Consider the following 26,554-nt stretch of genomic DNA (forward strand, 5'->3'; position numbering starts at 1 on the left):
AAAAGAGCGCCCTACTCGCCTTCAAAACGTTCAACTGAACATAAATACCGCTTATATTCACCATTCGGAAGACCTATTCGTAGATTAAAATATAAGAGTAAAACGATACTTAGATAAACTAGGCTTGAGTGTGTATTGGATGCTTCTGGTAATGGGTAAGAGCCGGTAGCAGACACTAATGAATCTTAGGGCCCCAGAAAAGATATGAAATGTTTGACTAACTAATGATACTGTTCACTGCAAATATTCTCATGCACACGTACATATGTCTACGTACTACATATCCAAGGTTGGATTATGAAATAGCTAGTAATGATTTAGATGCATGCCTTCGGGGGAAGAGTGGAAGACTCGAGCTGGGAAGTTAACTGGCCATTACTGGTAGGACCGGACGTAATGGTTCGACAGGCACATTGTATTCTGCAGACAGAAATCGTAATAGAGGGTCAGACATGACTGAGGTAAGTGGGAGGCACATGTGGGTGGAAACATTTAAACCGGTTTTCCGAAATCGGGTACGAATAGCTTGCAGAGCAGTCAATTTAAAATGTATGATGTATTCATCAAGGACACCAACCACACAAGTTTAATATTATTTTACGTAGAGAATGGACGTTTAGGCATATACCAGCACTTCGGAGTAAAACACTATCTCCACCCTTCTCTGAAGATGGTGGCAGTATGTTCCTCCAAAATGCTTATATCTACCTACAAGTCCATACAACGTTACAACCCATTGGACCAACAAAGACATCTTCACAGCCGTGAGAACCTAAAATCTCATAATATAAGGCACTATTGAGTTAGCTAATCTAAGTATTTCAAAGAAGTGTGTTATCTAGCATACCGAGAAAAATTATTTTTGTTTATTATACCAGTTTTCTTAACTCATACAACCACACGTATGTACGTGTCCAGCAATCCAACATTTGAATGATCTGGTAAATTTATGGAATTCGAAACAGCGCTACATATTATTAATTATTAAACTTGGTAATGTAAAACACTTTGGACAAAAAAGAGCCATACAAAATGGATTTAATATAAAACTTCGTAATTAGGTAACATGATGTTTATTTTAAAATGAAAATAACTTCTACTGCGGGAAAATACACCAGTAGACCAAAATGTAGGTTTTCTTTGCTACTCGATTTAATTAACAGAACATATTAACGAGATTTGGCTTTTAATATAAAATCTGGCCGATATAGCCATCGAAACTGCGTGGAATCAGTTCACGCAATCCGAGGGACATTGCAGCCTCGGGGTAGCCGTCATCTCATCAAACAGGTCAGGATGCAACTGGAAGGGAGTCAGTGATTGGCTAAGTTATCGAAGTGAGAGTGAAATTTCCCCTATTCTTGATCATTCCAGAGACACTCTACACCAGTGGTCCCCAACCTTTTCGTGCCTACGGGCACATTTGAGACTTTATGAGATCGTGGCGGGCACCAACCAATTAACAAAGCCAAATTTTCTTTTCTCTGCACAAATAAGATATGGACACCAAATAATGCACAAAACAACACGACGTTTAATGATACAATAAACCACGCAATCAACAATACGTAGTTTTATAAGTACAATTATAATTACTCAAGTGGGAAGTTAGTGTGATGTTTGGCACTGCATTTCATCGGCCAGTTTTTCAAATTTGGGATGGGCATTAGTAAGGCGAGATCTGTGATTTGATTTTATAATGTTCATGGTTGAACGGCCTTCATTATTCAGTATAACCTCTTTCCGTATCAATGCGGGCACCCAACGAAAGCCTTGGCGAGCGCCGCGTTGGGTACCACTGCTCTACACAGTATAAAAAAAGTCATAGCCAGGACCTCGAGGCTAATGCGAAAATTGACATTCAGATTATGAAGCAGCGATTAAAGCTGATTCACTCTTCGCCTACCGTTTTATTAGGTTACATAATGCCACGCATACACAAACATTCCAAGAACTTGTTTTCTTCGGTAATATGTCGTCACCGCTGTTCAATAATTGCATTCCCAAGCACATTACTCGATTAATTCACTAATACTGAGTCACTAAAAATTAATCTATGGAAACAGGCAGCCATTGTGTGACCGAGGCGAGCATGGAAACAAATCAACTATTTTCTGGCGAGATACAGCCGCTTTCGCAAGGCAAAATAACTTGGTGTTCCTGACTAATGTCGTTTCCTTCACGAGCCCCACCTACGTCGTGGGATTCGCATGAATTAAACATGTCAGAAATGCCTGCTGACCTCAGGGGCACACGTGCGTGGAAGGTCATTTTCTTGCTGTCCACTTCTCTTCATTACGCAACTTCATCCTTAGCCAGTCTTCTTTCACGTAATACGAAATTCGGCGAAATACGTTCTGGTCCAATGTTAGACTCAAGAATATTAAAATCACAAGAAAAAGAAACTACGAAAAAAGCAAAGATACAGAAGGAAACGGAGGGAAAAAATGTTCTCGTAGTTCGAGGTGTTAAAAAATTGGATATACAGACGAGGAATCACTACTGGATTAACCTTGTGACCGGAAAAATAGCGTCCAATTCCAAACCGTGAGCCAGACACTTCTACAGCTCGAAAAAAAATTTGATTCCGTTGCATGTAATGTTTAATGACAATTTAGATTTTAGAGAATATGCCTGTACTAAATTCAAAATCCTTTTCCCAATGTCTGTCTCTTACCCTTTGTCATTTCGGGTTATAACCACACATTCCATAAAGGATGGGTAATTTCTTGAGCAACTGAAAGAAAATCATCTATTAGAGGAAGCCTGCTCCAAAGAACTGTGTTAGGAATTGGTAAGGAGGCCGTCGTTACCTATTTAATTATGTTATTCTAGCATTCACCTGACTAAATTTACATGAACAATATGACGTTTGAGTTTCTAACAGCGATGAAATTGTCGGTGGTGGTATTCTGAGTTGTGACGTCGTCTGAGTTTCATTCAATACCAAAATTATCAACATTAAGAAAGTGAAGAATACAATCTTATCCGCACGCACACACGGCTTCAGCCATCCAAAAACCGAAGAGCGCAGTGATCGGTTTGTAGTGAGAATGAAGGCAACTGGAACAATTACTTTCTCAGTGTATCAAGGACTTTGCCCTAAAAACCTATTCTGATTTCAAAATTACGAGTCGCTTAGACATTTGGTAGGATTTCTTGGAGCAATACACTACGAAGCCTCTAACGGCATAACTCAGCTGAGAAAATAATTAGGGTAAAAAAATAAGTCGTAATCGAATTCGTAATTCCAAAGTGCAAGACCTAAATTTATACTGTGATGTCACGGTGTTCTGCCCTTTTTCTCTGGTTTTAAATTTGATTTGGCTCTGCCAGTTATTTTTAAGCTAAAATATTCCATGTATGCCGCATAAAACATTCGGAATCCACAGGTGAAGAGACTTGAGTTTTCACTCATTCTGTACACGTACGATTTGCATATATTAATATGCCTACTTACTATTTTGTTATAAATTATTATGTCTTGTTAAAGTTCGCAATAATTTTTTATACAAATCCTTTTTGTATTTTAACCTTTTTCTCATTCAGATCCACGTCCACAGAAACGGCCTGGGGTCCCTATTCCAAAACGAGTGATGCCAAACGAATACTGAGGGAAAGCCGGTTCTCTGAAGGACCTGTGGGGTAAGTACAACGGTGAGATGCACAGGAGACACAATTATCAGCATTGCTGAAGACAGACTGCTCACCTGAATCGCATGTTATTTCTACACTTACGCACTGAAATAAGAGCCGTTAACAGAGTAATCATTGTTACTTGATAGTTGCCAGTTTAGCACGGTGATTTTTACCACTATTTACATAGCATTCCTTTCCTTTATGCAACATGTTCGTTTACTAACGTGAAGTAACATTTATTCTACCAGTAATAAACAAAACCCATGAATATATTATCACGGTAAAACTATGATATATACTTATAAATGTGCTATGAACAGCTAAAATCTTTCATTCATTTATTGCCAGTCTTATTATCACTCTGTGAACTACGTTACATAAACTATCAAACTATCAAAATATTAAAATGTCATTTACTATGTTTAATTTGCTGAACAGTGCATATGAGACGGTTGTAAATCAGTAAAAAAAATCAGACATGTAACAGATATGAGAACATTCGTGAAATATGTTTTGTGTCGTCTGTTTTAATCTTTTACAGAGATACGTTTCTTCATATTTTAATTCAGACTACGTCCTGATTTATTTGTGTCTTATGCATCGTGCAGATGGGAGTATTCATAAATGTATATTTTACAGAAGTCTGGAAACAGAATCTGATAAAACACAGAGACTGGTTCTTGGAGCATGATCAGTACAAAACTGACGAGTCTAGACGGCCCCGAAAAAAGTAACAAGGATCTCCAACGACTCGATTTTTATCACGACAGCCTTGATAAATCAGTAACTGCTGCAGCGGAAGGGAGTATAATGCCGTCTTCACAGTGAAAAGGCATGCCACCGTTCCAAAAGTTACGCCACTCTTCATTCTGAGCTCTCGCTCCTGTGCATAATTACTCGTGAAACCTTTTGTGAACAGTGGGAAATATAAACGAGGTTTATGATCAAATTATGAGAAGACTTTTTTTTTACTTTTTATAAGTTAGTTAAAAAACTATTACATGTCACATCTACCTTCACAAACACTAAAGATGAAGGAGCATATTATATTGAAAGTTATTTTACCAGACGTTTTTGTGTGATTAAAAAACCTGGTCATTTACGTTCATAGAATACATTAAATTTTAGGTTTTCCGAATTAAAGTATCAGAACAACATATTAAACTAAAAAAACGAATTTAGCTTCCAAGTCACAAAATCATGCACAGACGAACTTCGTGGTTTATGCAATTCATCTTTTTTATTCAGGCAGTGAAAGTGTGAGTGATGACCTGAGCATGCAGCTTTGGTGGGGCAGACAATCGATTTACGTACATTCTTCTCGAAAACCTGCCACCAGGGAGACTGAGAAGTTGATGAATCTTAATAAAATAGGTCCTTTAGATGGGCGGTGTAACTGACCCAGAATTTAGTTCAAGGACGTGCTTTATCGTTACGAGCATTGGACTTTCGGGTTCTACCAGAGATTTTATTAACAAGTACTTACAAACAGACAAACCTGCCAGATTACTAGAACGCATAAATATTTGGCCCAATCTGATGAGAGTGACACGATCCTGAATCAACTCGGGAAAGCTGTGTATATTAAATGTAATTCAGACAATAGACTGAATCGAGCTTATTTAGTGTAATACAAAGAAGCCTATGTTAATGATAAGCATTCGGACTCTTTGCATGCGTTTCTGCAAGTGAGGAGAGAAGCAAACGGCCAGTAATAATATTTGGAGTAGTCGCGATCACTTCTTTGTTCAACAAGAGGATCCACAGAATGTAAGGTTCTAGCAACACAACTCAAAATCACTATGCTCAATAGCGCCATATTCATGGTTATTAACAAATTATTTTAAAAATAAATAAAACCACACATCAAATAAATATCCTTGTTCGTGGTGGTATTCAGAGTTGTGGCTGTGGTGGATCTATGAATACCACAGTTTTGAAGGAACATACTGTGTCCATCGTCAGCCCTGAAGATGGAGGCTGTATATACCTACAAGTTCACATGATGTCACAACTCATTAAACAAATATGGGTAACTTCATCTCCAAGATAACCTCAAATTTCATATAGATATTGTTTTATACTTGTATCTGCCAGTCACCGCACAGTTGCTATGCAGCAATCAATTAGTCGCTGGACCGGGCATTGTCAGAATGTTCACATGGCACAGCAAACATGAAGCAATCAAACTCTATATGCAAATTGTGCTGTAGTTTATTTACATAAATTACTTTTAAATTGTTTCTCTGAAATCTACAGAAGTAATTTTCTTCAATGACAACTATATATATCATTACAGTCTTCTAAAACATGCTACTCCCCCTTCCCGAACCTCTACATGGTGCAAGGAAAAGTCTGAAGGACAACCAAACCTTATAAGGAAAGAGACTTGCCCACCTCACATCATTTATCTGGAGGCAGGACGACTGTTCACAATGTTAATAACATCAGTCCTCTAAAGTGCAAAAAAATTATTTAGTGTACGACGATGTTCAGCATTTCCATGCTAAAATATTAGTAAACAAAAGCTTTTTATGTTTATAAATTTCCACGCAAAACATGAGTTTGGACAGAAATCAGTTCCATTATTAAGAGACGGTACAGGAGAGATATTTCACAAGTGTTTTCAAGTACACAAATTAAAACAGAAGAGTGAACACTTCTGAACAAATTACGTCGACCACAGCACTGAAAGGGTTCAGTAAGGAAGTCGATTATTTTCCTTTTCCTACGAACATTACCAAAATAAGTTTACATTAAAAAGGTCATATGTGCAAGAATTTATAAAGACGGTCTCAAGAAAATAAGACTTAATTAAGTGGACTAGTTAGTTTGTTACCATGGAGACAGTTAGTAAGGAAACAATAGATCAAGTCCGTGCGAAAACTGGATTAGATGAGAAGACGATACGAAGAGCAGTGGATGCAATAAAAGATTGGTTGCTGCAACAGCCCCATTTGCCGCATCAATATGGTAAGTAAATCGATTTCTCTCATTTATACATCAATGATCTATCCCCATAATAAACGCTCAGTCCAAATTCATACTAACAGCTGATGATATTAGCATTACCGTTTTGCATCCAGGCATTTACTCCTTACAAAACATTACGAATAATTTCATTGAAGTTCTTTAACTTACATTAAATGTTGACAGAAACAAACTTCATGGAATGATAAGTCTTTTCGTAACGTGGTAGTTTCAAAGTGCATGTGACTGTCTCGACGACTGTCTAATAAACCAGGAAAACAGTGGATAGAAACTGTTTGTATTAATTTTGGCCCAGATAAAGTCAATTCCTAGTCTCGTTACTGTAATTCGTGGATAACGTGGAAAAGTTTCGCATTCAGACACACCCGCACATACAAAATGAATTATTAAATATCAGAAAGGAGCGTGACGTAAAGGGAATAAAGTTATTCAATAAGTTTTCATCAAACATTTAAATTCAAATCACAACATTTAAAGCATTTAAGCTTGAGATGAAAAATGCCTCCCAGCTCGCACCTTCTACTTTGTAGCATAATCTATTTTAATCGAAATTTCTAAAGCTATGTAAATACAACTTTCAGTTATAAAAGTACCTAACAGTGGGCACCAAAAATCATATCCCATCACTCTGAAAGTAGATTACATTAGTTTTATAAATAAATATTCCTTCGAAATGGTAATTTGCATCAACAAAAATTCGATTCTATATAATAACGACTGATATTGCATTCCTACATGACTGCAATGGAAGGTTATTGAACATGAGGTCTAGTGAAGAAGACAGGCGAAAAAACTAAGTTTCTGCACCTTATCGTTGCTTGAAACCCGCCCAAATACTGAAGTCTCCGAGCGGATTCAACCCCTCCTCCGAATTCTAATGCAAAAGCCAACTTACATATAACTCCACATATTTCTAATCTCCGCACTAGACGGTGGTGAGTGGTTAGTTGTTAGCTTCGCGCTTCGGCAGTAACACTCCAGCAGAAACAAGAGACAATACCGATTGAATGAGAGGCTGGGTGGTGAGTCTCAGTGCAAGCCCAGACGCGATGACGAGGAGAAAAATCCCTGCGACTACTGGATCCAAACCCCGACCATTCAGCAAGTCACCTTACAGTTTTGTAATTGATTTAACGTGGTTTTCCCATCTGCATTGGTTTAAATAGCCTACTTAAGAGAGCACAGCAGAGTTTGCCTTAATAGACTACAAAATTTTGGGTCCGGATAATAAGCCTCCTTCTGATAATCAAAAGATAATCAAAACCAAAGCGGCACTGCTTAATAACAGCAGAAAGTGAATCACCCACGTGCAATAAAAAACACTTATGACATGCCAGTTGTTATATTGTGAAAGTTAACTTTTCAACTTTGCAGATGAGGGACAATTGGAGCGATTATTCTTACGGTGTAAGAAGAGCGTTGAGCGAGCCAAGAATGTCCTAGATATGTATTATACACTCAGGACGGCATTGCCCGAGATATTTAGCAACAGGGACCCAGCACAGGAGTGGTTTAAAAAAATCACAAGTGTCAGGTCTGTAGGAAACGACGACGTTTACATTGCAACTGTTATGACTACAATAAATGGTAAAATAAAATGAAGGGGTAGAGTAGTAAATTTCCTCTACTTTATTAATATACACACCCAGATAGCATTAGTTGGCTATTTACCCCATTGCCAACCAGAATGTGTCAGAAATTTTACCCATGCTTTGAATTTCACACTCCACTTTTTATTTTGAAAATTGTGTACGTATCTACCACAAAAATATCCACAAGAATAAGAAAATTATTTTAAGTATCTATATATTTTATTACTTAGGATACCACCATTCAATGAATTCGGAGGCTGATTTTGTCTATACGAAATCACGGGAGCATTTTATTTGTTTTTCAGAGGCTGTCTTGAGTCTTCAGGTAGAAAGGAAAATATTCTTACACTATAGAACGTGTTAGATTTTGCTGTATCTTATGAAACAGCACTGTTGCTGAATCAGATGTTTTACACCTCAGTACGAGATAAACAACAAAAAATTAGCCACGGAGCGGAATGAGTGTTTCAAGTGGGAGAATAGGTAGACATAAATGTCACAGCGAAACTAGGCTAAAAGCAAAAAAAAAAAGTCGAAGGAAAATCAGTCTTTAAGAAATCAAATCCTTTTTTGTTTAGCGATATATAATATGTTTCTATTCACAGGATCTTCTTGCCATTGCCTCAACTGACTGAAGAATTTGAGCGCGTCACAATATCTGCTATAACTGACCGAGATCCCGACAAATATTCGGTCTACGACGCGGTCAAACTCTTGTTCATGACCCTCGACGTAAGGATGAGGGAAGACTATTACACGTCCGACGTTATCATCATGGATGTGAACAATTTCACAATTGCCCACGCCGTAAAGTACACCATTCCGATATGGAAGAAGATCGAAGTGTGCGGACTTGTAAGTATCGATGGTGCTAAATATTAAACTGATTTACAAGCCAGTCTTTTCTTAAATACACACAGTCTACTGGGGACTTAGAAAAAACAACAAACATAAAAAATAACTTACGAAAAAACAATCTTTCTTCTCAACATCAAAATAAATCTTAAGAGACGTGTGGGCCGGAAGTATGTACTGGACTGAACTGGCTCAAGACAGGATCCGACTGTAGTTTCTTTGTGAACACGAGAATGGATCTCCTCAGTTACACAAATGATCGAAAACTGCTTCACCAGCTAAGCTTCTTCAATCGAATTACATTTACACACACACACATGTTTGGTGGTACGCAAAGCAAACTGGTCTTTTACTTTATTTTGTACGTTGTACTGAAAGTGTTAACATTAGCTTCAACCGCCAGCTCTATCCAATATGCAATATAAGAACATGAACCTTTTGTCATTCCAGAGAGGATTTAATTCACGACTCAAAGCGATTCATGTGATAAATGCGGGCACATACTTGGATACAACAATCAACATGGTGAAGTCATTACTAAAACCAAAAATAGCAGCTAGGGTAAGTTGCATAAATTTAAGTCAAGGTACAACCCGTCTCCATTACTAAAATCAGCTTGTTAATGCTTATAATGAGAATCATACAAACCCCATAAATACAGTCTCTAAAATGCAGTTCTTCATTATCATTACTTCTATGATAGGCTAAAATTTAATTAAAACAATATGTATTCGTCATTATTAAAGAACGTTACGCATGTTCATTTTAAATTCTAGGTCATACTTCATCTCACCCGGGCGGTGTACTGTCTAAAAATCTGTGTGTTTGTTTTATAGTGAATACAATAATTGTTTCATACAGAAACACTGTCCGTCTAGAGGTCGAGTTATTGGCTCGCCTACACCCTATAGTGTTACATAGTTACTAAACCTATTCCTTTTTGTAGATTTACGCACACAGGAAAGGTTCGGAATCGCTAAAACAACATGTGCCCCTGAAAATTCTACCCTTAGAATATGGAGGCGAGGCAGGACGAATGTCTGATCTATGGGGTAAGTCAATTAGCTTTATGTAGTACAGAATCAAAAGTACTACAACATGTTCAGGGCTATCAATTCCCTTCATTTATGGTTTAATTCTGTACCAGTTTGACTAAAATATTTCCCGTCAAGAACGATACGACAATCTGCAGTGTTTACTGAAAAGCAACTTACAAAAATTAACACGTTTTTTTCAAAAAGACGCACACATAAATTAAAATTAAGTAAAGCTGTGTAAGAAGAAATTATTTAATTACTTATCTGTGCTTAATTAAAGAACATAACGCATTATAAAAATCACGTTATCTCAAAATCCCTCAACAGCAGCAAATGATCACCAACCAAAGAGCAGTGATTATTACACAGACAGATGATCGCTAGAACAGGCAAGCACGACTATCCGTTGTTCGGTCGTTCATTCCTAACATTTCCCGTTGTATTACAGCGACTTGGGTGAAGAAGTTGGAATCCAATCGGGAGTGGTTCTTAGAGCAAGAAAATCTCAAGTCTGATGAATCGAAACGTCCGGGGGAAAACATTGACACTGGAGAGTTGTTCGGTTTCCAGGGATCCTTCAGGAGACTGTCCCTAGACTAACAGAAAACAATTTAGTGAAGCTAGCCTGAGCTGGAGTTTCAATTCAATTCAATTCAATTGAAACAGTTTAACTATAGTGATCTCGATATTCAGTCACCATCTCGCAATACCAAATATCTTACATCCAAATGACTGACCAACAAATAAGAACATTTACAGAACTGTAAAGTGGTGTAACTGGAAGAACAGTATTCGGAAATCTTTGTGCAAAAGCATCAAAATAAAATGGTCACCTGAGAGACCTAAGAGTAGAAGAGATGACAATGTTAGTATGGCTGCTACCCACGAAGCAGCAATGAATTAATTTGCACGGCAGACGTTCGTATCCTGAAAATGAGATGGTCACGTGTCGCAGATTCAAAACCACTAGGCGATAAAAACCAACAACTTCAGACCACGCAGATTTCTATTAAAATTACAATTAAAGTACCGAATGGGAGAGAGTAAACTTAACGTATTTTACTAAACTGTAATTACCTACTTTTATTACTACTTTAATAGAAACGTAATTATTAATATTTGCAATAATTAAAATTATGTTTTAATCGTTCATATTTATAAATACAAACACGTTATTTTGTAACAGCAATGATACGTTTTTTTGGAAGGAAAAACAGGATATGAACAGAACGCTGGGAAATAACACTTTTTAAATTTAACTAAATTCCATTAATTTGAAAATCTCTTTTGATTCCTCAAATAATATCATTTCCATTTGCTCAGTCTTGTCAGGAAACAATTCGCCGCACGAACAATGTTTTAGACAAAAATACAAATAAATCAATGCATTCATTTAAATTCGTTAAAATATTGTCGATCCTTTAGTGCGACAGGAGGGTGGGAAATTTGTGTAATTACGGGCTGCATGCTGTATGTTTAGTACATAATCAGAAGTACCAGATGAAGGATCGTGGCTTTAGCAAGGCACACGGCAAACACGAGACGAGAAATGCATACAAATTTTAGCCAGATAACCTGAAGGGAAGAGACAACTTGGAGAACTACTTTGCGCTTCTCATCCCCTAGATAATTCCAGGGTAGTAATCAAGAAAACTGGTCTCCAATGGGTGTTCTATCTCAGTCCTACTGATCTACAAACATATAATTAACCGAGGCATTAGTTTCAAACAATACCATTTACCCTTTCAATTATATTAGCATACGAAATCATCAAGATCTTGTTCCGTAGTTAATTACTTAGCAGAAATATCACACACAAATGGTCTTGTATGTTGCGTTCTGCATGCATTTTCATGCTTCGTAACATTATACTCACAACTCTGTTCATCCACCGAAGATATCTTCAGTTCTATTGGAATTCAATCTAAATGTATAAGCCCTACAGAACATGGAGATACACAGCATTTCCAATGCATGCAGCTCTGATAGGGACATTGTTATGTAACTGTGCTGAATGTATTATACCGTTGCTATAATGGTATTGGGACGTAGAGTCTTGTAAGCACATTTTATTCATATGAATACAATTGTCCAGCGCATTCATATGCTTATGACTTGGCGAGGGTGTCTGATTTAACGGTTACAATACACAGAACCTGACGTATTCACTGTGCACGGAGTATATTCGATTCAATCTCATCAACAGTTAGAGGATTGTTTCCATGAACACGATACATCACACAGTTTCAGTAATTTATGTATCACGTACGGCCATCAGCTGTTTGTTTGATTGATTGTGTAATTGTGAATTGTAGCCTTTTACTTTAAACAAGAACACACATGACAAGTTCTTGATGATGATCTTGAAAATATTTAGGCTACAACAGGACAATTCTGGGTGCAACCCAACAAAAAATTTCGTGACCTCTGCAAATCACCTAGTACTGTTATAATAGTAGTGACATGTAGATGACTACGGTGCACATGTATGGCGGAAACAAGGAATGCGTACTGAATTCTTATTTAAAAATCTCTTGAAAAGCGGCAACTTAGAATCGCCATGAAGATGAGAGAGTGAAAGAACCTTGGCACGCAAGATGACGAAATGTGAATAAAAGTGACTTATGTGCTGCTAGCGTGAACTCGGCACTGAACCTTCGGTAGGAACTTCTTGACTAGCTTAACGACTGTCAGATTGTCAAGAACTACTGAGCGCCATTGATATAGTAATGTTATGACGATTTTTTTTAAAACAGACGCGTTTTGAAGCGGTAAAGAAACTTCCTGAGAAGAAGAAATTCGAGTTTTGAACTTACGAACCGAGGAGAGTCACATCCTCAGGTGCTGATACCAGATAATCAAACGTGCAAGGCAAGGAGATCTACAGCGTCCAGGCGTTTAGTTTCCAGAGAAGTTCCATGGACCGTGTTCTACAGAATCCCACCCAGTCCAGACCAATAAGTTATATACTTCCCACAAGCATGAGACAAATGGGCGGACTGCCCACGAGACGCCGCGGGGATGAAGAAGAAAATCACGACGGAAAATAGAAAGAATCCCTCTCCCCCCTCCCCAATCTCCATCCATTTTTCTGCTATGCTTGCAAACTGTAAAGCCTGTATACCGTACACACAGCAAAACTACTTGCATCAAGAGCAGTAGCAGTGGAATTATGTACCCTTCTTCTGATATTCCGGCTATATATTTACTTCACTTGTGTCCGTACTAAATGATATTTTGTCTTATAGGAAATATATTTAAGTCTTCTGTATTGTAATTATTCACTATCTCACCCAACCAATTGCATATTTTTATAGTTGTTAAAGAATTGATTCTAGCAGGCAGAATCCTGATTCTGCATTTTCTGTTGAAAACCCAAATATCACATCCATGAAACAGAGTGGGGCCTGCCAGTACCTTATAAAATCTAGTATGCTTCCTTCTAAATTCGTATTTACGAATTCCCAGGAGATATTTCCCCATGATTTCTCATGACTCCAAATTCAATGATCAGAACTGTATAATGTTAATTGTGTTGCACAATGTAAGAGAGATGGGATGCCAATTCCTTGCGAAACCAAATTCTTGTCTCGTCGTCCTTGAGTAATAAAGCGCTGAGATACGTCGCTTTAGGAGGAAAGATGGAGAATTTTACAGACTTCATACAATACCAAAACTGCGAGTATAAGCATAGAGAACAACATGGGGAAGCAACACAAATCAACTGCTGGATCTCTATCCTGCTTAGAAAGGAAAAACGACCAACATTTTCATCCCCCTCCATACTATACAACCAACCCTCCCTAGTTTCAGGGTAGAAATAACACCCCCAACCCATTTCACGACATGTGTTTTTATTGCAAATTCCCTTTTTTATTATTTGCTTCTTCTGTCCTAGGACATACACTAAACCCATCTTCCATTCTCAGTTCCTGCGTTGCAACACAACAACAAAGTCACGACCAGCCTCGTACCTTACTGTTGCATGTGAATAAATACACATTCTAAAAGATCTGTTCAAAATTCATTTGTAACAGAATAAACAGGGGCCAAAATATTTTCGTAAATTTTTTAGACTCAATAAAATTATTTAAAAATTGATATGGTACATGGGACGTAGAGAACTTTTTCTTTGAAAATTTCGATAATGTTGTTTGAGGCGTGGTGTGGCGTTATAAAATGGCCTGCACTGTGCTGCAAAAATACGGGAACTCCGTCAATGACGCCCCGGTACATCGGCTCCCATTCGTCTGATATCTAATTCAGATATCGGTGGGTCTAATGGATTTTCTGACTGAGTTTCTTTCCGGTTCTTTGTGCTCTGTGTCTCCGAGGCTGATAGTATCTTAGAAAAGCGCATAACAGCCCTTCTATTCATTGCCAGTACCACTGACATTCTTCTGAACACGTCAAAACTCGATACAAACTGTTCAATTGAAAAGTGCTCTTATATAACATATCTGTCACATTGATAATCCCTAGATATTGCTGTGTGCCGATATTGGCTTCTTTCTTAGTATTTAAGAACACTGTTTAAAACACAGACATTGTTTAGCCTCTATTGAGATGAAGGACGATTACGACAAATACTGTGGAAGAAATGAATAACGTATTTGAAGGTACTGTTCTTGCAGTGGTATTGAAGGGCCAAGGCAAACCACCAACTCCATCAAGGTAGAGTTTTGAGGTCGCTACGCAGTAAAAATAGCGCGTGTCTTATATTAAGATATCTGATGTCACCAGCGTACATTTCTACACTCAAGGCAACTGTACAAGGTGCCTCACTGACTACCTTCGTGGTACACGATTCGTTTCCGAGCTCCAAATACATATTGGTCACATCAATAAATTCCCTGCTCTTGTAGAAGGCGAATATTCACGGCCCACAACAGAAAATCCCGCCACTACACTACCCTGAGCACAGTTCACATCTTCGCACTGGCCCTAACCAGGGCGTTTCAGATAATAAAACTACTGATTACGTTTGCTCCACAGCCTATAGGTTTAGCGTCACTTATGATTAAATCTCATGTAAATTTTGCAGTGAAGCGCAGCAGTCTTTCTTGAGAAGCTGATGGTGGCTCTACTTATTTTTTTATTTAGTGTTCTGTCTGACGACAGGTCCATATGAACAGGTTCCTTCCATCCTTTTCTCAGACTGGGACCTGTTCATATACGTTCTTGGCAGATGATCCAGAAGTGGTTTGCCATTGCCTTCTTCTGTGTGTGAATGGAGTAATTGTTGGGATGCCACGGAGGAAAACTCCGTGTTGCCTAGACCACGGCCTTGCCCAACACAAGTTATAAATTCGGGCACCGCCGGGAATCGAACCCGAGACCCCAGGATTACAAGGCCAGCGTTCTAACCGCTAGACCACCGTTTCGGTGTGGCTCTACTAGTAAAGAATAATTTTAAATGTCACCAATTACTAGCACGGTAATAATTGAATTCTTACGAGGTTTCACTGTGAACGCAGTGTAATGTAATCGGAAACTGTACAGAGAAGTGTTTTAATAAAGTATATAAGCATTAATTTATAGGCTTCTTCCTGCTAACCTCACCGTAAAGGATTGAAGCATTTAAGAGAAAGTTAGAGGTCATAAGTTTTCCGCAGAACTTTGTTACAAAATATGTAAGTAGCTGAGGACGAGGCAGACAGACGGGATAGACGCGGTGTGCAAGTATTACTAACTTCGTGTTTGTGGATAGAATAATAAAGAAAATGATGCAGTTGCCAAGAACTACGTATCTTGCCCGACAAGCTGTTTCAGCTACCTGAGCACTGCAACCCACATACTCCAATTTCCCAAGCAATGGCATGAAAATTGAAGAACGGACTCCGTAGCTTAGGACCTGCTCCTCTCCCATCCTTTGCTGCCTTCTTAAAGTCCAGTGCTACCAACTACGCGAAATAAGACTGACTGTTTTCCTATAAATTTATTGCCTACTCGCACACACGGCCTCCCTCATTCTCCCATAGGCCTTTTTGTTCAGTGGCAGGTCCTAGATTATGGTGAGAGATTCAGAGGGATGGCGATGCAGAGAGGGCGGGGGTGGGTGTTGGTTCGCGAATGTCTCCTGGGACCCACAAGTCAACGGAGGGACTGGGAAATATAGGAAAAGGTTCCCAACCACATCCCAGCTTTATCTTATACTTTTCCTCTTAGTTCTGTTCTATTAGACCTACTTCAAGAAGACAAGAAGAATAAAAAAGGTACCCCCTTCCCCACCAACTCCTTTGCAACAAGATTTTTAAAACAATAAATTATTCAATCCAACACCTGAAATACAGTTACTGACACTTAAGCCACTCACTTTGTCTCTCGACTATATTTATATACGAGTATATAAAAATTATACTTGATGGCATCCTCCACCCCGCCTATAATAATATTGGTAGCAGGTTGAGGATTTTAGTGCTGCGGCTTTCTGTAAAGGTCTTCATGTTGAAGAAGAGTCGGTGCATGAGGAATGATTGGTGATGACCAAAACATTCGAAAAAGACCAACCAGGTCCCAAAGCCTCACTGCCCATCACATTTCCCGTGTTTGCGGTGGTAGGCCGGCGACTAACTGAGCTATGGGACGACTATATATACCACACCCACCCGTTGCTCTTCTACCAAATCCCAGAGATTTTAATTTTATTACTGCTTGGATCTCTTCGTCCTCTCCGTTCTTTCTTCCTTAACAGTTTAAAGCCCATTGACAATTATATGTGCTTCAGCAATCGTCAACTTTGCATTTCGCCCAGAGTCTTTAAGGGGTTTGTTATTTCTTTAGAGAGCATTATAACCAATTGATTTCTGTAATGGAAACGCGAAGTACTTTGAGACAGGTTTTTAAAATATTATTTATTTCGGTTTCTGCTTTAACCTCTGAATATTTCTTTGCCTCCACAACCCCCCCCCCCTCCCCCCAGTAGTAGAGTGGTTCTTTCAAATGTGTGGCGTACGGAGAGAGACGTTGGAAGGCTGTCACAGATTAACCGTGAAAATTCTTTTGGCGGCAAAGTGGCTAAACATGTCACAAGCTACCATTTTTTTAGCCTCATCCCCTACTTCCATTCCAGGCTCTGCAAAAACGTTACAGGTTTAAAAAACTTCAAGGAAGTTAAACTCAAATTTAATAAACGGTCTACTCGTTTTACTTGAATTAACATAATGCAGATAAGTCAGCAGAACCCGAAGGTCGCCGTGTTCACAAGATTCCACCAGCAGTCTATTTTAAACCATATGAATCTAGTCCTCACCCCGACCCTATTTGCTTCAGATCCGTTTTAGTATTATCCTCCGATATACGCCTACTTAGAGGGCTCTATTCCATTTAGGCGTTGTAACCAAAACTGTCTAAGCAATTAACCCACTCCATGTGTGCGTGCTAAATTTCCCGCCCATCTCATTCTCCTTTATTTAATCAATGTATTTTTTGGTTTAAGAGTACAAACAACGAAGCTCCTGTCCTAGGCACCCCTTTCAAAAGTACTCTCGGTCCGAGTCATTCCTTTGAGACAGCAAATTTCACACCCATACAAAACAACAGGTAATATCATCCGTCATTAGCCAATATTACAAGTCATGAACATCACCTTTATCTTAGCATCATTATCCTTATAATAACTTAGTTTTTCAGATCACCAGCACCGTATGACCTACAAGAATAGGTTTTCATCACAGCAAATTCTGATTTCATCGCTCCTAACAGCAAAACGAAAATTACAAAACTGTTTGAAGAAACGTATCTGCCCAGTCAGTCGGAGAGGAACAAATGCGGATTACTTGAGCCCCTACTCGCGTTGAAAATAAATTTCCTGGAAATAAAATTACATTCTGTTAGTCTCAAAGCACACATGCTTTCGCCTCTACAAAATGCATTCTTGTTACCTATGGTTTCCAAGTGATAGCGTCATTTTTCATCACCTGAACTGGCAAGAAAAAAAAACCTAATCTCATCGCGACCGAGTGACAAAGGAGAGGAAGTCTCATGCCACGTCTGACCATGAGATTCAAGTACAATGTGTTTCATTCCGTAACTCAATACAAATACATGAGCGCCTAACATTTATCTTTACAATTTCTTATATTGCAGTTTTGAAGATTCTTATTAAAGAATATGAGGCTACAGTTTTCAAAAGCTCAAAAATAGTATTTTCAGGGAACACCAAGAGAGTTAGACGTTCTACAGGACTGCATAACGCAAATCTTGGTCTTTCATACCTTCAGTAACAGATTACGGAGGCTGTAAAGACTAAACATTTAGATTACATGAGACTATTGACGCTAGTTATAAATTCCACAGAGCACGTCTTTCTGCATGTCAAGTTTATTTTAGGGGGAGAAGTGGGAATTGATTATTTAATATCCAATGTAAATTTAAAATGTCCATACTCCGGAAGCACAGATGATAATACTGGTCCTATACATTTTAAAGGGGGGAGATTTCAGATCCTCAGGAATGTCATGGAAAAAAGTATTCCAATTCTGCTAAAAATATGGATTCTTTAACTGGTGTAATATCAGAGTTAGTCTTGGGACTAACAGTGAGTGGATCGGAAGAGCATTCAGGCCCGAGAGGAAAAGTAAGGACCTTTGACGAGAAACGACACATCAATGCTGACAAATTTTACTGCAAGAATACTTGTTGAATTTTAGAATAATTATTATACTGACATAATCTATGGGTCGTTAAATAGACCAAGAATATAATAATCTGCACAGAATTAATGCTGCTATGTTTAATTTAAAGGATAAAATACAAATTTTCAAACAGCGTTCTTTCCGTAAGACGAAATTAAATACACCATAACCAAAATTCAAACAAGCTTAAAAAGCAATTACTGTGAAACAACCAGCCTCTCAACCTTCAACGGACTTCAACAACATCGTGCTGAGTCTTAAGCTACAGACGCTTAGTTTGTTAGGAGCGGATCATGGACTTCGTCTACACTGAATGTGAACAATCTGCCCAATCAGAAAGTAGAGTGTCCTCAATTAAGACTTTCTTCAGTCGACATTCGTGTGAAAGGAAACAGACGCGCGATAGACACCGCTTATATAGCCCATTCTGTAACAATTTTATATCGACCGCTTCATAAAATTAGTCACTAGGATTTCTATTGGTGTACAAATATTAGAAATGGACTCTCTCTTGGGGGGCACTTAGTTTTCTCGAAGAGCAGACAGATTAGACAACATATTTTATTAATTTCTTTATTAGCGCAGTAAGAAATTTGTGCGATGAATATGGCGAAATGGTGAATTAGCCAGTGTCGCCTAATACAATTTTTTTAAGTACTGGGTGGAAACGTGACAGGTCGTGCGGACTGCAAGCACCTTAACCCCAAATGATCACTCCCCTGTGACTTATGTCCGTGATGCAGCATAGTAATTCTTTATTAATTAACCGGTTGCCAAGTAACGGTACAGCGGTAAACGCCGATGGCCCTTCCACTACAAACGCTCCCCAATATTGCCTCTGAATCACACAAGAGACGGATGGAAACAGAGGATGGAAGGAATGTCAGTGTCTGATAGGAATTTACATGAATATATTAGTATAATGAGTGCCTCTGTAGCAATCTGTGACATTTCAACTATGGGAAACGCGAGTTGACATAGTGACAAACAATATATATAAGCCTTCTATTGTTTTTTCTTTGAGCAGAAGGTTGATTAACATGTATGCACAATCATGGCGGTCAAGACAAGAAATGGTAAGAGGGAAAAGGTCGATAAGATGAAACGTAACGTATCATGAGGAGGAAAAGAGAAACAAAAGACTGTGAAGATTAAACAATAAGATGAAAGATAAGACAAGAAACGAAGTTACTGTGTTCTTACAGTTTTAATATTAAGAGAACCGTGATTCCTTTGGAAGACTTGTGTCTAAAAGAGGAAAGTTCTGGCGTAGTATTGGATAACTGGTTACCCCTGAATTACTGGCTAAAATTTCAATAACACTTGTACGGTGTTAAAAGTTTCCCTGTAAGCCCATAGAGTTTGTGCCGCGGCCTCTACTGGGTGGATTTGTACCGAGAGAGAGTAGAATCGAGCACATGATCCAATCAACAAGGAATCGGGCACGTTCGGTTCGATAAATTAGAAGTGACAAGCCGAACGACGTGCACGTCTATCCCCGATCTAGTGCCATTTAACGCGGGATAGCACGGTGTGGATATGATACAGAGCGAAGCTACTGGGATTCTCAATCGCCATTTGCGATTTCTGCTGGTGGAACAACCGACCAACAAAGACACAGACACACCTCACGAGAACAGTTCGTCTACAGAACCCCTCAACTAACCCAACTCCATCACGCAAGGTCCCTTCTAAACATTTAAAGAGGACTAATATTTGTACCGGTGTTGGATGTAGAAACCGGCGTTTTAAACTTTATTTAGAACACCATTTTTATAGTGAAAGTATATTGTTACGATATTTCGCAGCCTTTCCACGTGTAGGCCGTATCAAAACATAGCTCAATATCTCACGGCACACCAGAATCATGTAGCCAATTACAGTGGAATATGGCCAGTTCATATAAAGCTGATGTGACGAATAGAGAGAGTGACCATCTTCCTCTGTACTCGTGAATGAAGTCGAGAAAGGAAAACTTGGTTTTAATTAATTTTGATACCAGAGAATTTTACGAAATATTGTTGAACCACTTGAACTTTAATTCAGATAGCGCAATTTTAATGACTACTCTACATAAGAGCACACTTTTTTCGGTTAATTTCAAATACTTGGCATAAAAGGTTTAAAAAAAAATTTAGCTCGCTTCAATAAATATTCACTACAGTATTAATTAAAATTGATACAATTTGCAGTGATGTTTAATTTTCGGACTCCGCTTGGCGAGACCTTACAGTTCCCACGCCGTATAATTTTATGTACACATTAACTGTGATCACATATTTTATTATTATACTGTTAATATTATTATTCATACTTGTTTTAATATGCATTGAAGTTAAAACTAACTTACATGGAACAGAGTCCTTGAGAAATTAATAAACAGTACGCTAAAGTAGACAAGAAACTGTCTGACTTTTATTGAAACCGAAAGTTTAATGCTGTGTTCACAACAGCCAGTCAAACCTACTCAGTCCACAACTCAAAAACCCCATTTCCCTAAGACCCATTTTAATATTATCATCCAACATATACCTAGTTATTTCGTCTGGTCTCTTCCTTCAGAAACCCCCCCCCAAATAAAAACGTTGTCCGCATTTTTCATCTCCCCATAGTTCACTTGGCGAAACAACACAACAACATTGTATCGAGATGTAACAGTACACACTAATGCAACACGCCCTGGAAACTGCTGAGCAACGGTGACTGAACATTTAACAAAATTATAACTGAACAGAATGCAGCAGTACAGAACTGCTGTTAAATGTTTACAAACGCAAATGAATATGAAATATCGCGGCACACTTAACGACGCGACACACTGATTGACAAACTCTGGAGCAGAGCGATTGAAAAGAGTTGCCTCATATCGTTCCTCTCGTCCTCTCAAAGCGCGCAACAAACCGTAACGTTACAAGCTGGATTAAATGGCAGATAAATACCGCTACTGTATTTACCGGAAGTTGCAAATGCAGAAACAAATTCTGTTAAAATAAGCTAAGCAACTGAACGGTCACTGATTAACACGCTGCTCTAAATCGGGCGAAAACATTTATTCATACAGCCCGGAAACTGTTTTAAAAACACGGCCTCTCTCTTTTTGTGAATGTAACGTGAAATATACAAATTAGCAAACTCAGAATTCAGCATATCCATCACAGTTACTCGAACTGACTCCTACGAATGTTTTTCAGTGCCTATTGACACGACAACATTTTTTAAAAATATGAATTGATATGAGAGGCCTAGAACACGTTCACTTGTCAACATCGTCCATACGTAACCGCAAAAACCACTCCACCACTCATGTCAAACCATCAGAACTGTCCCCTGCAAACTAACCTCGCGATCAACGTCCATTTGACCACCCACCACAGATCTGATCAGCTGAATCACAGTCTGCTGACATGCATGTAGCAGCAGCTGAAATTCTGTTCACTCGATTACTACAAAATCTGTCGGTAAGGCCATAGAAATACAACCTGAATCTCAGTTTGCCCATAACATAGATAACTATGAACAAGCGGCACTTGGAGCTGCATGAACATGGAGGTAAAGCTCCATGTGTCTTAGGCTTCTGCGTTAGATTAAAGCGAGGACTGTCAGTTAAGTTCCAAGCACCACATTCCCTGCACTACCTCATCACAACCTGAGTTAATCAAACGATAAACGTCTAAGACATTTGTTTAGCACGTTTGGGAAAATGAGACGCTTACAATATTTTGATCGAAGTCCTGAAGAGATTAGGCTACTTGGCAGGCCTAGGTGTAGGCGAAAACTAACATTACGATGTAAGAGTAAAACGTGAGGGTGGAGTGGTATAAACCGGCTAAGAACAGGATCCACTGGCTGTCACTTGTGGACAGAAATATAGATTTCCGTGTTCTATAAAGCGCAGGAATAACTTGATAATCTCAGCGACTCTCAACTTCTCCTCCTTATCAGTTTGTTCACGGTAAATAATATTAAACAAAAATAATACAAGTTCACTATGAGTTTCATAAAAATTACGGGTATTGGACCAGTAACTAATAAACCAAGCAACTAACTACAAAAGCAAAGTAGTTCTGAAGAGATAGTAGATGCTCAGGTGGTAAAAATTCCCCGCCTCATATGTAATCCCGAGGTCCATTTCCGTGTTCACAAAAGCCCACCACCGGTTCCTATCCTCAGCCAGATGACCCACTCCACTCCATTCCACCCAATTACTCCCATCTACACCTAGGTCTTCCAAGTGGTTTCTTCTCTTCAGGCTTTGCAACCAAAATGTTGTATGCATCTCTCTCCAATGGCCATATCAACCTCTTTTATTTAATCTTCCCAACTGTATTAGGTGAAAATTTTTAATTATGGAGCGAGACCCTTCTTATACAATTGTGTTAAGCTTCCTGAAAATATCTTTAACCTCACCTTCACACTATTTTCTAAATGTTCTAACAAAATTATCACATTGTACTTAGAAAACTGATCTGATACACGTTAAAGTTACTTTTAAAATGTTCGAACCAAGAAATCCTACGAAATGTGTTCAATCGGCTTAATATATGAAACATGCGGGCGGACAATAGCATTCCGTGCTGTGTAAAGTGCACATAAAAATCCAATTCAAGATTAGATTCTCTTTATATATATATATATTTTTTAACTTTCCAATTTACCAAGTTTTCATTAGCCTCACCGAACCTAAAGCACATAATGTACTAGGAAATAGGAAACTGCAGCTCGAATTAATTGGCAAAAAGTAATTACCACACCACGTCCTGGTATTACGCCAAGGACAAACTAACGAACAAAAATATTAGAATTTCCAGCACGCTATGTTGAGAGTCAGAAACAGATATTACAAGCCAACACTACATGCCTCTTCCATCTTGGTAATTAGAACGCCAGTGCTAAACGATTCTCAGAAAGCAATTAGTTCGGCTTTGATCCACAGCACTGAATATAATTTAAATTATTCCGTATATTACTTTGTATCTAAGGATTTTATCAGTGAGATTTCAGGTTCTCACGGCAGCGATTGTGAAGATGGCCATCTTCAAGGTTGTTGCCTCGTGTAATCTGGCAGAAGTTTACTGACGTTTCAGGAGATGCTTGCTGTCCCCATCATCGTCTTGATATAGGCAGCAAGAACCTCTAAAACATCGGTAAATTTCTACCAGACTACACGGTGCAACAACCCAGAAGACAATCATCTTCATTTTGTTTTGAGTGTAAAGAGTAGTCGTGGAACAGAACCAGCCATCCTCTTTCTGGGTACAGAAAAATAGTATCAAGCTTCCACTTCGAGGGTTCCAAGCGACCCAGTATAAAATAATGGCAACTGATAACATGGCAGCCACCAGCAGTCCCATGCCGATACAACGGAAATCAAACCCACGTCGTTAAAATGGAAGACAAATTTACTCTCAGGGGTAAGTGTGTTATGAATGTCAGGTTGCATTAAACTACAATACATACTGGCGTATTGTTGTTAGTCCTATCGATACAGGTCGGCATCCTAAGATCACGAACTTTCAGCAGAGTTAGTCCATAGCCAATCCATGCGTGTAACTGTCCCAAGGAAGAATCTCCTGATTTTCAGCATCCTGGCTGGATACGAATCCGAGTTACAAAGTCTGCATCCATTCTCTTCATTAATGTTTCTACATATCAAGACTCCCAGCTGTGAGCAAGATACAGTCAAAACTTCACAGAATTCTATACAAAATGTCTTCAACCCCTTCTCTAAAAAGTTAAGCGACAAGACCACACAGAAGTCGCTGTGGTAGATTAAAATGTAATATTAAAACGGAGACATAAGGGTGATATTTTCCACGGCATAAATCAGCAAAAAAGTCACTTATTTCGGAACAAAGGGCACTGGTATTGAGGGCGATGAATGAACGAACGATGAACTTGAGAAAGAGGTTCATACGTTATAACTATCGCCTAATATCTTGAAGATGATTAAATTTAATAAAATATCATGGTCGTTGCGTGTATCACGCATGGATGAGACGGTAATGTGGACAGACTACATAATATTTTAACGTGATGGTATTTAAAGAGCTTTGGTTAGGTAGACTAGCTGGTAACATTAAAATCAACGCAGGCTTCTGTGCGAAGTGAAAGACAGGTTATGAGGACGGGATGTTGATAGAATGAGCTCAATATAGTGTAAACGGAGAGACTCGGTTATTAAAGGTGTCGAAACGTCTGGGTTCTGCTACAGACATATATTTTATTCGGTTAATTATTTATTTCGTTCAACGGTCAGGTAGCAGCTAGTTAGATGGTTTATGAGTTATTAAATAACTATTAATTACTGAACATGGAGAGATGTAAATTAAAGAAATACATCTCGTTTACCCTATCAGTTGATACAGGGATGGGGAGTCACGTCGTGAAATGAGTGATATCCGGGATGGTCTGTTGATCGAATCCTGAATTAGGCTGCTTTCAGAGTTAACCTAGCAAGATAATTCGCTACTGAGCAACACTTTTCCAACTCATCGTCCAACTAGTTTTGCGAGCGATTTCGCTACTATGTTCACGCTCAATTGACTTCCAACTAAAATACTCTCCGTTTTATACAATAGATGGCACTGCTCATCCATCGAGCTGGTACGCTCATATCACAAAGCGTTCTCCGTGACGTTTTTCGATACACTATGATGAAAACCGAGGAAAAAAATAATGTTATAAAAAAAGGAAAAATGAATAATAGTACAGAAAATGGAAAGATATAATGAAATGAAAGGAAAAAAGATGTATCGTTTGCGAACAGATGTGTCCGACGACCGAGTTCGTCCACATTGAATGTTGGTAATGTTTTCCTTCTTTCACAACCCCACCCGCTCAGGTCACTCAAGCTCTCAGATAGCCTCAGATCCAGACCGACGACACAGATCGTCTTCCCCACTCATTTTCAGTTAAAACTTCGTAGTGCCACCATCTGTAGATCTTTGCCTTGGTTTCAATCAGCATCTCCCTAGACGTAGATTCTGTAGATCAGTTGTGACCAATTTCATTTGAATAACATCACCATCTTTCTTTTCTTTGTATTTTTCTTATGTTTCTTTGGTAACAGTTACTATCCGAGGTACGTTAAACATATTTTAGGTAACTAATTTTCACGAAATTGTTTAATAAACGTTTTAATAATTTCATCTTTTAATACAACAAAACTTAAGGCTAATTAATTCTTCACAGAATTAGGCTAATGTTTGACACAGGAATCGATATTTGAAGAAAGACTTCAGCAGGTACATGCCTCGTTTCTTTTGTCTGGTCCAAAATAACGGGTTTTAGACCCGGTCGCAGGACTGAGCCGATCAAAACGAAATTGATCATGAAAGTAAACCGTAGCGCCCAGTTCTAGAAAGAAGGATTGAAGAATTTAATTTTAAAACGTTATCAGACAGGAAAGTATAGAAACAGGGGAATGAAAGAATACGAAGGTAAAGAAAACGTAGAAACGGAGAAACGGAGAAGGGGAAATACAAGCAGATGCAAACAACATACTCGCCATTGCTAATAATGTTGCAAACATGCGAATACTGTGAAGATCAGATATGGTATTGGGCCTTGAGTAATGATATAGTAACTGCACAAAAGACAGCGACAAAACGCTGTTTGTCATCGGTCAATAAAACACAGGACTAATAATTTCTCAGCCTCTCTTTAACGAGTAGGATAACAACCCAAACGAACACTTCAATAAAATCCGGTTCAATTTATGATCTACAAATGAGAGCCAGTGCAACCCAATAATCCATCCGGTAATAAATCGTTTCTCTCACTTGAATCTCGAGAGTCGATAAAA

At 38.6% G+C, this 26,554-nt stretch overlaps 2 protein-coding genes and 1 long non-coding RNA gene across 3 annotated transcripts in view; 2 read left to right on the forward strand and 1 right to left on the reverse strand.

Annotated features, from left to right (window-relative positions):
- The window catches only part of LOC110829861 (uncharacterized), a 297,508-nt gene that overhangs the window by 255,912 nt on the left and 15,042 nt on the right, over positions 1 to 26,554 (reverse strand). The gene's annotated exons all lie outside the window — the stretch shown is intronic.
- Positions 268 to 5,473, forward strand: LOC147872468 (uncharacterized). The gene is made up of 3 exons (XR_015537285.1): positions 268 to 461; positions 3,550 to 3,645; positions 4,279 to 5,473. It is a non-coding gene; the product is annotated as an uncharacterized LOC147872468 (long non-coding RNA).
- LOC110829863 (retinol-binding protein pinta) lies at positions 6,027 to 13,385 on the forward strand. The gene is made up of 6 exons (XM_022064031.2): positions 6,027 to 6,612; positions 8,005 to 8,164; positions 8,828 to 9,077; positions 9,528 to 9,638; positions 10,024 to 10,129; positions 10,563 to 13,385. Exons 1-6 carry the CDS (start codon positions 6,480 to 6,482, stop codon positions 10,712 to 10,714), a joined length of 912 nt encoding a protein of 303 aa, XP_021919723.1. The 5' UTR covers positions 6,027 to 6,479; the 3' UTR covers positions 10,715 to 13,385.

This window comes from Zootermopsis nevadensis, unplaced genomic scaffold, assembly GCF_977971745.1.
Source record: "Zootermopsis nevadensis isolate Lab colony 2312 unplaced genomic scaffold, Znev_1.0 Znev_ptg000027l, whole genome shotgun sequence".
Classification (NCBI taxonomy): Eukaryota; Metazoa; Arthropoda; class Insecta; order Blattodea; family Termopsidae; genus Zootermopsis; species Zootermopsis nevadensis.